Source organism: Paroedura picta, chromosome 5, assembly GCF_049243985.1.
Source record: "Paroedura picta isolate Pp20150507F chromosome 5, Ppicta_v3.0, whole genome shotgun sequence".
NCBI classification, from domain to species: domain Eukaryota; kingdom Metazoa; phylum Chordata; class Lepidosauria; order Squamata; family Gekkonidae; genus Paroedura; species Paroedura picta.
Genome location: NC_135373.1, coordinates 52,956,976 through 52,971,791, shown reverse-complemented (window position 1 = coordinate 52,971,791; position 14,816 = coordinate 52,956,976). Strand labels below are relative to the sequence as shown.

Genomic DNA, 14,816 nt, shown 5'->3' with positions numbered 1-14,816 from the left:
CACCAACATTGCTACTTGAAGAAAACCCAGAAATAACATAGAATAACTCTTTAAGACTGCAAACCCTATGATTTCACCATCAAGTTTCTGGGGATTCCTAGAGCAACCCGATATAACTTCCAGGTTTCCCCTGGGCATGACTTAATGGTGTCAGTGATGTTATCCTCCCCCAAGCCTTCACTGTTTGCCATGCTTGACCTGGTTACAGGCATAGACTGACATATAGGATGGGTTTCATTACATCTTGCCAGAGGACTGAAGTCTACTTACTTCTAACCCCCTCCCCATTTTTCAAAGGCATGTTCTTTATTCTTCTACCCATGGCTGCTCTTGCTTTTTTTTCTAGTCCCTTACATCCACTGGCTGCTTCCTTCCATGATCCAAGCTGTCACCCAGAACAACTTATTTGACTTATGTTTTCATTTTTCAGTTATTCCCCAAGTTGCTGTCTATATCAGTAACATTTATTATTATTATTACTACTATTACTATTACTATTATTACTACATCCTAAAAAGCAGAGACATCACCCTGCCAACAAAAGTGCGTTTAGTGAAGGCTATGGTATTCCCAGTTGCAATGTATGGCTGCGAAAGTTGGACCATAAGGAAGGCCGAGCGTCAAAGAATTGAGGCTTTTGAACTCTGGTGCTGGAGAAGACTCTTGCGAGTCCCTTGGACTGCAAGGCGAACAAACCGGTCAGTCCTAGAGGAGATCAGCCCTGACTGCTCTTTAGAAGGCCAGATCCTGAAGATGAAACTCAAATACTTTGGCCACCTCATGAGAAGGAAGGACTCCCTGGAGAAGAGCCTAATGCTGGGAGTGATCGAGAGCAAAAGAAGAAGGGGACGACAGAGAATGAGGTGGCTGGATGGAGTCACTGAAGCAGTAGGTGCAAACTTAAATGGACTCTGGGGAATGGTAGAGGACAGGAAGGCCTGGAGGATCATTGTCCATGGGGTCGCGATGGGTCGGACACGACTTCGCACATAACAACAACAACATTATTACTACAACTATTATTATTATTATTATTAAATTTATATCCCGCCTCCCCCCAGAGGCTCGAGGTGGGTCACATAAAAACCAATCCCCTAAAACAATAAAAGCACAATAAAACATAATACAATTTACACTGCATCATTTCTCTCAAATCATCTTCACTTCTCCATTTTATCATCATGAGCATGAGTTTTTAATAAGAAAGGTCGACAACCTCACCCATCTTAAAATCCCCTTTGTCTCCTTTGGTTTTGAACCAGACTGGTAGTTATTCCCTGTGAGATACCTCCAAAAGCTTAGTTTAGTAAATTTGGTAGCATTTTCACTTTCCAGGACATCAAAGAGTCCATCTGCTCACAATTTCCTCACTGCTGATGCTGCAACTGTTTTAAGAAGAACAGTTGGCTCTTATATGCCACTTTTCTCTACCAGAAGGAGTCTCAAAGTGGCTTACAATCACATTCCCTTTCCTCATCCCCATACTTTGTGAGGTAGGTGAGGCTGAGAGAATTCTGACAGGACTATTTGGTCAGAACAGCTTTATCAGTGCTGTGGTGAGCCCAAGCTGGCTGTATGTGGGGGAATGTGGAATCAAACCCAGCTTGCCAGATTAGAAGTCTGCGCTCCTAACCACTACACCAAGCTGGCCTTAAAAAGGCCTCTTGGTAAAAATAAGTTGATCTAACTTGGGAGAAAGGGCAAAACCAGTGGGCCAGGTTCTAGATGTGACTCATTATTCTTGGAAGTGAGCATCAAAACCAGGAGTGGGGATGTACAGCTGGAACAGGAAGGTCCAAGAGATTTACCTGTGCACATGGTATGCAAAATGGCCTTGAAATGCAGCCTGTGAGTCAATAATTCTATATATTTATAAATACTACAAATGATGTGAGATTCCTGAGCTTTATGTTGGGAAGAGGGAGTTGTAAGGCATTTCTTTGGAGGGACATTAAGTTTGGAAATGGGACCCGGTTCAAAACATTTGAGATGCACCAGGCTAAACTGATGATGGGTACCAATTTTTGCTGGCACGTACATTTGCCTCTTGTGCAAAATAGTCCTACCATCAATGAAAAATCTGCTGTGGCTTCTCTAAACATTATGTCTGGATAGGCAGCTTTCTTGGCAGACACAGAACTTTAGCTTTTAAAGTATAGCCTTGAAAGAGAAATTAAATTCACTGAAAGCAGTTCCAAATTAGTCCCACTCCTTTACAAATGTTACGTTCTTCTTCTCCTTCAGCCTTGTGCATTCAGAAATGATATGATGAAGGACAACATTCAGTCTGCTTTTCAATGTAAATAGATTACTTTACAAATGTATCCAGCAGGTACAGTGATATATTAGCCCAAAAGTAATCCCCCCCCCCATGCTTCCATCATTTCAAAGCAGCGGCCTCGTGATTGGGGGGGGGGGTGACATCTGTAGAGTCCTACTTCCAGGGTCCATGCCAGTGGATGGCCAGTGGCAGCGGCACCAAAGCCCTGAGGCACGCTCAAATGCACTTGTGTCGCCGCCACCACCACTCTACCAAGGCTGCTCTCACCCTCCAGGGGGCGGCCTTGGGAGACTGGCGGGGACGGGGCCAGCACAGCAACACACAGCGCTGTTTGTTGCTGGCCTCGCCTCGCCTCCTCTGTTCCTCCGAGGCCACCCCTGCTCTCCAGAGGCCAGCCCAGCCAGCAGCTAAGGGGGGAGAGGGAGGGGGCAGGGAACAAGGATTCTTGCCCCTTGTGTGGATGTTCCACACAAGGGGTGAGAATCTTTGTCAGTAGATTTTCTGGGAGTGATTTGAATTCAAATGAGGGGAAGAACTTCAGACAAAGAGGTAGATGAGTTGTCCAAGCGATCCAGTTCAGTCACTTGCCACACAAAAGCTTCTTCTCCACGTGCAGCCAGCTAGGTGACCTTGGGCTCATCATAGCCCTGATAGTGCTGTTGTCACAGAGCAGTCCTGTCAGAGCTCTTTCAGCCCCTCCTACCTCACAGGGTGTCTGTTGAGGGAAGAGGAAGGGAAGGTGATAATAAGCTGCTTTGAGATTCCTTCAGGTAGTGAAAAGCAGGGCATAAAAAACAACTCTTCTTCTTCTTGCCTGGTGGCAGTTCTGGCCAGAGGTGAAGAAGAGATCATGATTCATGAAAGGTGTTTTCAAGGCCTTCAATTATGAAGACATTGAGCCCTCGCCAGGGAGAAGCTTGTGCTCTACCACCTTTAAGATGCCCCAAATCTATTTAAAAGTTGGATGCCCTTTTGTATTAGCAGAAACAGTATGGCACCAACATAACAGCAGGACACCTTAGGAAAGCTTACTTTGGGGTAGAAAATTCCAGGAGATTTGGGGGTGGAGTCTGGAGATGGCAGGGTTTGGGGAAGGGGGGGACCTCAGCAGACAATAATGCCGTAGCAGACACAGTGCAGCCATTTCCTCCTGAAGAATTGATCTTTGTAGTCTGGAGATCACTTGTAATTCTAGGAGATCTCCAGGCCCCACCTGCAGGTTGTCAGATCTGTCCTTTGGTTAATTGAATATTGAACATGCACCCAAGAATAAACTCCAGGGGACAAGAATATTCCTAGCATTACTTAAATGCCCTGGGTGGAATGCACTGTGTAATATATAAGTCTATATTGATTTGTGCTGCTCATGTTCAAAGAAATACCTGAGAATGAAGCATATACTTTGTAGTTGCTTTTATACTGAGAATGTTGAAATCCAGGCTAATACTTTGCAAAGAGGCCATGACAAGGACAAAGTGAAGTATTTTTATTTTCTGGTGATTTCCAGTGGAGAGTTCATATATTTTCTTTTCCTTTGACATAATTGATAATGTGGTTAACATTACCTGAGAGGTTCCCAGAATTTTTCAACCTTTTTCAGCTACGTAACTTTCCCCCTGTATAAGAGAATATCTTTCCTCTTCTTGAGTCTCTATTCTGATGACCTGCCACCTTCTACATCACTTTCATCTTCTTACATCTTGAGTGAAATAACTTCCATTTCTTATCCTGGTGCCCCTGACAACAGGTGCCTAGATAGCTGTTTATCAGAGGAAAGACTTTGCGTCTTTAGTAGCTGGGCAAAAAAAAAAAAAGAGTTTGAATGGATGCAGCTTTTCTCATTCCCAAGAGACAAAGTGTGTCTGTTGAAATATTCTGTTTCATACAACGCTGCACAGGAGGCTTCCCCCTGAACACCTGATTCCTGCTTGTAAACTCACCACAATCTACATGTGGGACAGTGGTCATCTCTTCTATCTGGCCTCATGCACCATTACTGCACCAGGAATTAGCCCTGCCTTACCGCTTGTCCAGTGGCAGGGCAAATTCCCAGTTCTGCATGATGTTAGCAGTATGTCGGGTCCATCCCAGGCATGGCCCGACTCACACACTGCATTGCTCCACAGCAAGGGAATAGAGATATATCTACATTGCCCCTTTTTGCCCCAGGGGCAACAGGGCCTCAGTCGGTGCAGGCCTGTGCGGCAGGAAAAGATTTGGGCCATCCAGGCCCGGCTCCTTCCCTGACTACAGTGTACCATCACCCATGGATTGTCTTTCAGTAGACATCTTTATGGCAAAACTCCTGTATTAATTCACTTAACCGGGGCTCCCAATGTGGTGTCTGTGGGTGCCATGGTACCTGCAGAGTGGTACCGTGCAAAGTGTTTTTAGAAAGTGGGCACGGTCAGATGAGGCTTTTGCCCAATGGGGCCTCTGACTGACCACTGGAGATGTAACAAGTCCAGCAGAAGGATCTTCTCTGTGTGATTGAAGGTCACACATTTTGTGGCTGGTTCCGTTGTCTTGAGCAGCCATTTTGTGGCTTAACCCACTAGTTGGTGTCAGAATTCCAAAGGTGCTTACAGGCTCAAAAAGGTTGGGAACACCTGGATTAGAGGGTGGCATGGATAAAAAGTTCTGCTGAGTGGAATTAACCAATGAAAAGTTGTGGGAAGTACAGCCCTTTGGCATATCTCCCACCGTTCTGTCCCAGCTCCCTTTTTACAGGGATTGCTGAGAGATGAACATTGAGAGTAAAGAAGATTAAATGGGCTCAGCTGCTTTTGTATTTTTAAGGCAGCAGGGGAGAGTTGTAAACCGGTCCTTGAGGTCTGATGTAGCATTTTAACTAGAAATGCCAGGACGTTTGCTGCTATCATGTTTAACAGTCAAACTTACCTTATTCAGCTGTACCAGCCCTGTGTGGTTCAGCACCTGCCAAATAGGTTTACGTCCGGTTTTAGCAAAATTACCTCTGACATGCTAACTGTCTGTACAGTTAAGTAGCCATTAGCATCTGTATGGTCTAAATGAAAACCAAGTTATAGGATTTTTAAAAACCCAGCATTTATTTATTAGTATGATTTGTGACTAAACAACCTATTTAAACATCTGCCTGTCAAGCCAAACAGCAGCACAGCAAAGATGAGGAAATATTCTCCATTGGTCTGTGTAAGAATTTCCATGGTCAAAAAATGAATTGCACTGAATGGTACTGATAGTAGGGAATATGCTGAAGCAGCCTGCTGGAGAGACAAGAATGGGTTGATGAACAAAAACTGGCTGCCCAGTTGTGACTTGCAAACAGGATATGAGCCACACTGGTTCATGTTCAAACAGCCCAAATTCTAACTGACTGTTATTAGCCTTCTCTCATTTTTCCCCCATTATGATTTTTAAGTAAACCATTTTGAAACCACAACCTGGAAATTGCAAATAGTATTTAGCTTATAACCATGTCCCATCTGTGTCCTTCTAGAGAAGGCCACTGTTGTTATGGCTACATTGGCCATGTGGGCGACCCATGTTCTTTGTTAACAAAGGAGTCCGAGGACAGCTTCACTATCAATTCCTGTTTCCAGTTGCATGCAGCCATTTGTTTGGCCCGACAATCAGCTGAGTTAAAAAGAATAATACACATTTTCAACATGATACTGAACTGAGTGCTACAATCCCTCTATTCACAGTGTGTGGGCACAAACGGAGGCATCATTTCTCCTGCATCACTCTGGTCTGTCCCCTGCTGATCAGTGCTAGCTATCAGTGGGGGCAATGTCACTCAGTTCAGCACTGACTGCCAACTACTGCACGGGTACTGAAATGGTGTAGAAAATAAGGAGTTGCCCTACAAAGACAAGGACAGGATGACCCGTCCCCCTTTTGTTACCTAATGGTGGCTTTCTGATGTGGCCAGGAACTCCCCAGTAAGTATTGTGTTTCATGGGAAACCCACCACTGGAAAACAAAAGCCATGACATTTCATTACAAATAAAAAACACGGCAAGGTGCCATTGATGCTCCTGATGAGTCCTTTGTGTGACAGGCATGAAAGGAGGTCATTGCTTATGACTGTTGCTTTCTGAGTGAACACCAATCAGCTTATCTGGGCCAGAGCTTTCAGTGTTCGGGTCTCTCCGGAGGTGGAAATATAGCCGGACTATTCTTGGCTTCCACTTCACAAGGATAAAGCTAGCCCCTTGGGCAATCCAGATACAGCTGAGCTCCTGCTGAATCTCTGCAGATTTCATGCAGGTGATTGTGTCACACCATTGTCATGGAACCAACCTGGTTTGATTTGGTCCCACAAATGCTCCTGTGAACAAATGTTCCTTGCAGGCATTAAGCTGGTCTTTATCTCTCTGTTTTATAATTTTGTAACTCACCTGGAATCTCAGTGAAAAAGGCAATTGACAAATGAAGCACAACCACACCCCACATATCTTTTCCTTGATTTTCCCCTCTAGGCCACATTTCTACTTGTGACACATTTATCTTAATTAATCCTTCCCCTTTATAGTCCTTATCCCTTTTGTATCTTCTTTGTTAGCAAGGATTTTTTTAAATTGCCTTTTAATCATATTTCAGCAGGCACATTAATCACCCATTTTTGTGTTTGTTAAGCATAAACAGTTGCTTATGAAAAATTCAGACTTACAAATGACCAGAAATTTTACAAAACAATTTGCCCAGAATTGTGTGGGTTAGCAAGTTACTAGGCCACTGACTTTTTGGGATTTATCTGCAAGGCCATAATAAGTTATTACTGCTACTACTACGACTATACCATGAATGAACCACTGGTAATAATGGCAATCAGGTTTGAGAATGCAAAGCTTGGTTCTCAGTACATACCTGGTTGTCTTTGTGGTAGGATAAGTGGAAGGCAAGGAGGCATGCTTCCACCATACCATAGTTGTGACAAACAGGTTGCCTGATGGATTATCACAAACATATGCTGCTATTTAGCACTCTGCCCACACAATCCATCTTTGGAACGTTTGCCACGGAGTGCAAGACTGCATGTTGTACACAGAAGAAGAAGAGTTGGTTCTTATATGCCACTTTTCTCTACCCGAAGGAGTCTCAAAGCGGCTTACAGTCGCCTTCTCTTCCTCTCCCCACAGCAGACACCCTGTGAGGTGGGGGAGGCTGAGAGAGCCCTGATATTACTGCTCGGTCAGAACAGCTTTATTAGTGCTGTGTGGTGAGCCCAAAGTCACCCAGCTGGTTGCATGTGGAGGAGGAGTGTGGAATCAAACCCGGCTCGCCAGATTAGAAGTCGGCATTCTAAACCACTAGTCACAAGTATTCTCTTATCTAGCCAGAAAGGAGTGGTGTGGGATAGTTTCAAAAATGGTACAGATACTGAGTGAATTGGAGGTAGAATAGTTCACAATCATTGCTTGGGATACACAGATTCAGTTTTTTGTGCCCTGCCACAATCCCTGGTCCAACTGGCTTTTCAGGGCTGTTTGTGCTTTTAGCCACTTTTCAGAAAATAGAACCAAGGTCCTAGACTGGGGATTCCCAGGGTTACATGAGAGCTCTGCAGGGGTTACACAGACTTTCCCAGAAGTTTGGTTGGCCACTGTCATCACTAGACATCAGTGGAGATCACTTCCCCTGTTTCTCTACACACCTAGTCTCTTTCTCCGCAATGGAAATGGTAAATGATTGATCGATAGATTGATTGGCTGATTCCCTCATCTCACTTTCATGCCTATTTCTCTGAAGGGGCATGTCACCACTTCTGGGGTTCCTCAAAGCCAGAAAGTACTTCAGGGGTTCCTCCATGGCCAGCATATTTTAAAAGGCCGTCCTAAACGTATAGCCAATACTGCTGCTGTGGACATAGATACATTTGAGCATGACTCACTTCCCGCTCCAGCACAAACACAATGGGGTTTTGTATTTGTTTTTGATGCCTCTTTAAAATTATTTGTTGCTAGGGGAGCTGGGTAATTATAACTGTATATCAACTCTCATGTTCCTGTACCCTCTCTTCCCCCAAAACACACTTTTTTTGGGTTCAGATTGTCTGTAGTGAGTGAAATTGACCAGATTGGATGGTTCTGGTAAGCAAAGCTAGTTAATTTTGGTTACTGCTGTAAAATCTACCCATTAAAACCAAAAGAAACCTTTTTCTTGCACTTTGAATTCTGTGGCAGGTAAAAAGATGGAAGAGACCCGCTCCCTTCTCAGAAAACCTTCCTTCTCATTGAAGCGATAACAGTTCTAAAGCTGCGGACACTCGAGCAGAGGTTCACTCAAGGAGAGGTTTCCAGAAAGAGGCTGTTGCTCCCGAGAAATAAACATCTGTAAACAGTTTTACAAACTCTTTTGTAGCTGATCAGCCCCACTCATGGAAACCCTTTCAGTTTGGAGCCAGGAACGCTGAAAAGAACAATAACCTTGCACAGCTGCAGGCAAAGCTTGGGGTGGCTGTGGAGAATAATTGTGGGCTAGCAGGGCTCAGCGTCACAATATTAAGGCCCCACAGGGATGCCAAAGCAGTAACTAATCTGGCTCAGAGCCAGTGCTGGCTTCGTCTCATCCATTGTTCTCCCCTGCCTCTTCCCCACTATACATGTTTTCTCTCCCAAGGAAAGACTTCCTTTCTCCTGTCAGGCAACAGGGCATTTTTTAGACTACAGAGGGGACATTTTGTTATTTAATTATTTATCGCATTTCTACCGTGCCCTTCCCCAGAGACTCAGAAGTTTCACAGTAGATCCCTAGCAATAGAGATGCTTGCTCACCACACCTCACTCTCCTGCTAAACTAATGAGTCACGAAGGCAATTTGCTTATAGCCAAGGGTGTTATGTTACAAATCTGCAGATGGTGCAAAATAGGCAAGAAAGGTGGGGAAGGGGGTGGGGAAACCCTATCACACAGGGATCTATAGGTTGCCCTGAAGGATGACCTCATGAATCTTTAGCAATCAGAACGTTCCACTCCACAAAAATAATGAGCAACACTTTGCATTTATTTAGCCTATTAAAGGTCCCCACAGACTGCCAAGATACTCTCAGCAGCAGCTGCTGTTGTTCCTACCTGGGAGACAAATCCTATGAGATGTCTGGAGCAATTGTTGTGTGCTGGCTAAGAAAGGGCCTCAGGAAGTCCCTCCGGTTCAGATCGCCTCTCTGCTAGGGATTCACTAGGTAGCCTGGCATAAACACACTGCTGCCTCTCCTTGGCATTTATATTTATTGATTTATTCACACTATTTATAGACTACCTTTCTCACTGAGACTTACACACTGAGTACTAACCAGGGCTGGCCTTGTTTAGTTTTTGATACCTGATGGGATATTATGCACAAAAAAATGGTACCACGTCAATAGAAAGCAGTGCAGTGACAACAGTATAATGCATGCAGCAAACAGATAACATGTCCTGAAATACCATGGTAAAGTCCTTTCCCTTTATAAGCCACATTCCTGACTCATTTTGTTACTGTGTAGCTGACTCTCATGTTACACTGTTCACGTTGCAGACATGGGCACTGTCAGCAGAAATGTTCCCGGAGTTCCGTGGTGAGAAATTTGGATTGGGACTGTGGTGTACAAGGATAAGGGGCTTAAGTCCATTTTCCCATTTCAAAATGGCCCTGCTGGGGAAACTTACATGTAAGTTTCCCCAACCTGCAAATAGCAGTTCCCTGGAGCCTTCTCAGGTTTGGAAAGCAATGTGTATGGTTAGGTTGAATGGAAAAGACGCGTTTCAACAGAAAACATATCTTCCCCATTACAACAGTAAAGTTCTGAAGCTGCAGACACTCAAGCAGAGGTTCTCTAAAGGAGAGGTACATGGGAATCAGCTGTACAATAATAAAATTGTTTCTTCTGGCTCCCTTCTTGTGGATGCCAGAGTCCCAATCCTAGTTGGATACCCACATACCTAAGAATTCTGTTCCTAGGATGGAACTCTGGCCATAGGTCCGATTGCAAGAGTTGATGGGATTAGGATAGCCGAATGCCCACTGTGGACAGGGAATTTCTGCTCTCCATGTGTCATCCTTGCTCCTGTGAGTGGCAGAGTAAAAATGAAGGGGCTGGAACACTGGTGTTCGTTGCTGCATTTTTAATTTAATTTAATTTGCAGTTGATGGGTTTTGTTGTTATTCTTGTAACAGGATCTACTCATAGTGTTCATGAGAGCATAGATGGAGTTCTCTCATTTCAACTCACATGTGTCCCCATCATTTGAGGATGTTTAACATGGAACCTCACAACATGCCTTCTCTCTCACACACATACACACACACACTTTGATTACTGATCTACCTACCCAATGATGCCTCATTGCAGAAGGAGCGCAAACTATAAGGAAAAATAACCATTAAGTGTGTTGAGAGGTGAAGTGTTTCCTCAAGAACAGTGTTACTGATGATTGTGACTCTTGTGGCTTCTGGGGGGGGGGGTTGCTTTGCCAGCCAGCCACCGCCTGTAGTCAGGACACATAGCACCCCGCTGAGGGATTTGCATATACACACAAGCGTAGAGTCTGGTGCCAGTCTTTCTGCCTGGAAAACAGAATTGTTCATTTACAGAATGATCTGAATTGCAGCAGAGCTGTAGCTACCAGGCGTTGCCAGGTGCAGAACACAATGCCACAATATATGGATTTGTATGGAGCCTGGCTCAGCTGGTCTCCTTCTTTCAGTAGCTCTGGCTACTACTACTGTGAGTTGAATTGAATTTAATGTGTTGGCCATCGGCCATAACAATATAAAACAGTATAAAATAAATACAAAATATGCAATATAAATACAAAGTTCAGATTGAAACAAAGATACCAAAGAAATTAATTTTTGTGCTAAAACTGTGTGAGACCAGCAAGAGGCCCATGGTTTAATGAGGTTGATATACCTGCTGTGTAGCTGCTACGTGCCTCATACATCCTTTGAGTTGTTTCTAAAAGTGTAAGTCTCCCTCCTTCTCCTTCCTACCCTGTCTGACTGAGCATATTGATAATTTCCGCACCCCTCCCTTGTTTTCTAGCCGAAGCTTTTGGCCAAGGAGCTTCTAGACCTGGTGGCATCACATTTCAACCTGAAAGAAAAAGAATACTTTGGTATTGCCTTCACTGATGAGACGTAAGTATTGGAACATCAGGGTACAAATCAGTTTCTAAATTGGTTTCCTGTCCAGTAAAGGTTTCCTGTCCAGAAGTGCTGAGGGAAAGGGTAATTATTCTATGGATCAAAGTAGATCCATCTGGTGGTCTTTAGACATTGCTTCGAGCTTCTTGAAATGTTACCGCAACGCTGGCAAGGGTTCATGGGAATTGTAGTCCATAGACATCTGGAGGACCACAGGTTGACTACCCCTGCACTAGGATCCTGAAAGAAACTGGGCCTGTGCATGGAAGCCCAGAACTGTACAGCACACCTCTCTGCCCAACTTGGGGTGTCCCCAGAGGCAACTTGAATGTAGTGCTTCTCTTGCCTGTATCAGGACCGGTATGCATACCCTCTCCTTGAATAAATATTCATAAACAACAGGACTGCAAGTAATAACAATCAGTCATTAAATCACAAGGAAACTTAGCTCTGTCTTGTCATTTTCCAAATTTAGAGAACCATTCCTGCATCAAGGGCAAGTTCCAAAGAAAACCTAGCCTGTCAGTTGCAGAGAATCTGAGCTAATCTTTAGCAAGTGTTGGTCAGGCCCATCAAGTGTCCCTGTTGCTCTGTTACCTGTGAGTGCACCTGCAAGAACACACAAAACACTGCCTCATTTTAGGGGATTATCAATAACTAGTTTCAAAGCCCCTTTATAAAAAGGGGTTTTGAAAGGGGGGTTGCCTCGTGCGGCGGTCTGACGCTGCGCGAGGCGCTTTGCGCCTCCCGCAGCGTCAGACCGGCAAGGAGGGAATCCCCAGCAGCCGCGCTTCGCGCGACTGCTGGGGGTTCCCTCGGGCGGCGGTCTGACGCTGCGCGAGGCGCTTCGCGCCTCCCGCAGCGTCAGACCGGCAAGGAGGGAATCCCCAGCAGCCGCGCTTTGCGCGACTGCTGGGGGTTCCCTCGGGCGGATGTCTGACGCTGCGCGAGGCGCTTCGCGCCCCCCGCAGCGTCAGACCGGCAAGGAGGGAATCCCCAGCAGCCGCGCTTCACGCGACTGCTGGGGGTTCTCTCGGGCGGCGGTCTGACGCTGCGCGAGGCGCTTCGCGCCTCCCGCAGCGTCAGACCGGGAGCAACTGCGAGCAGCGCGCGGCTCACAGTTGCTCAGCTTGGGAATCGGAGGGACCAATCGGCAGGCGCGAAGCGCCTGCCGATTGGTCCCTCCGATTGTCTGTCGTGAGGAAGGGTCCAACCCGGACCCTTCCTCATCACGGACAAAGCCCACCTCTAGGGGGCTTAACGAATTATATAGTCCGTGGCGCCCGTGGCGCCACGGGCTGTTTAAAGATAGTGAGCTGCCTGTATATCAGGGACACTTTTCTGCCATGAAATGATCTTCTCATGAAGGCAGTGCTGATAAGCTTTATAAGAACCCCAGAAAACAACCTGCAAAAACACTGATGTGGAGGAAGTGGCTAATGAAAATGTCTCTCTTCACTGGGAAAGTATTTGTGGAGAGCATGGTTGTCTGAACACTGGGCCAGATGTTCTGGTTGTGCTTTTAAGATGCAAGCAAGCATTTACCCAATGTAGAGTGTTATAGTTGAATGTTTTATCCACTGAATGTATTGCTTTTGTTTTGTATGTGGTTTTTTTCTAATTGGCATGATCTTATTGCATCATTTTGCATGGAGAGATTTTGCAGCTGCTGTGGGTTTGGAAGTGGGTAGAACTGCAATAGTAATCATTCATGCAAGTTAAAATGTGGATTTTAATTGAAGCTGGCTTTTGTGAAGTGGGCTTACTTCCTTTAAATACATTTAGATTTTTAAAATATGTCCAGATTCTGTCTGTGGCTGCCATCCAAAGCCTGAACAGACCCAGAGCTCCTATTAGTGGATCAACTTTTCCCTGTATGCCAGACGAAAGTAAGGAAGTCCTGCTTGTCCAAGCAGAACTGCATTGCTGAACTCAGGCAATGGATGTAAGATAACCCTATTTTCAACCTGGCTATAGGGCTTCTGTGGTTTTCTCATTGCTCTGCTGTTTCTCTGATTAGAACTCAGGCATCGGCCATCCCCCACCCCCATCGTTTGTCAAGTCACAGCCAACGTGGCAAACCCATAGGGTTTCCCAGGCAAGAGACAAACAGAGGTTGTTTGCCATTGCCTACCTGCATGTAGCACCCCTGAACTTCTTTGGGGGACTCCCAAATAAGTACTAGCCAGGACTTAACCTGCTTAGCTTTTGATGAGAGCCAGTTTGGTGTAGTGGTTAGGAGTGCAGACTTCTAATCTGGCATGCCAGGTTCGATTCTGCGCTCCCCCTCATGCAACCAGCTGGGTGACCTTGGGCTCACCAGGGCACTGATAAAACTGTTCTGACCGGGCAGTGATATCAGCGCTCTCTCAGCCTCACCCACCCCACAGGGTGTCTGTTGTGGGGAGAAGAATGGGAAGGCGACTGTAAGCCGCTTTGAGCCTCTTTCGGGTAGGGAAAAGTGGCATATAAGAACCAACTCTTCTTCTTGAGACTGGATTAGAACAGGGCTTACTCCCATTACTTGAGCTGTTTTTTGTTTTTTTTTTAAATCAACAAAATATTGTAATATCATTCTGACATTAATTAGTGAATCAGGTTCTCTTAATTCCCATCTTTAAAAAAAAGGTACATCTCTAACATCCTCCATTCCAAGGACATGATAGAAAAGATGGGAATCAAATGAAAGCTGGAAATTCAGAGGACTATTGTAACACTGGTGATTGTTTAAAAGCTTTTTGGTAGAAGGGAAGTATACTTGCGTGGTGGTTGCTGTTTGGGCAGGCCCATGAAAATCCTAACTTTCATTCCTACATAGCATCCATCCAAGTTTTGCTGCAATCTTTCTAAAGCTTCACAGCAAAGCAGTTTTGAGAAAAGCCGGAGGCATGCAAATGCATCACAGTGCTGTGGAGAAGCAACAGCCCCCCCCCCCACAGACAAATGCACTTCCCAATAGCACTGAACCTGGGATGAACAACCTGTATAGAAAAGGTCAGCACCTCTCCAAACACATTGGCTCTAACGTAATGTCCTACATGCACAAGCTTACAACTGGAGGAAGAAACAAGGAAGACAAAATCCAGCCTTCCTCCCCTTCCTGAGCGGTTGCTTGGAGCTGTCACCAATTTTCTGAAAGAGTTAAGTGTGCAGTGTGTTGACCCCACAACTGGATAGAGCAGAAACTGCACCCCAACACCCCTTTCTGCATGAGTTTTGTCATCCAGCAAGGAATACAGGTGTGGGGGGCAGCTTCCGTGCTTATATTCTATTGCATTGGGTTGATTGCATACCATAGGAGTGAAATTACCACCACCTCAATGCTGTGTTGATTCTTCTAGCAATGTAGGTAGCATACGGCACAATCGATACACCTGCCAGAGACCAGTCCTAAGGTAAATGGTAATCTGCATGGATATTCACA

General features: G+C 45.3%; 1 protein-coding gene across 8 annotated transcripts in view; it reads left to right on the top strand.

Annotated features, from left to right (window-relative positions):
• FRMD4A (FERM domain containing 4A) overlaps positions 1 to 14,816 on the top strand; it is a 406,427-nt gene that overhangs the window by 289,621 nt on the left and 101,990 nt on the right. For all 8 annotated transcript variants that reach the window (XM_077337977.1, XM_077337979.1, XM_077337975.1 and 5 more), the window contains one exon: positions 11,292 to 11,386. In XM_077337977.1, coding sequence (XP_077194092.1) covers positions 11,292 to 11,386 — 95 coding nt within the window. The remainder of the gene's footprint in view (positions 1 to 11,291; positions 11,387 to 14,816) is intronic.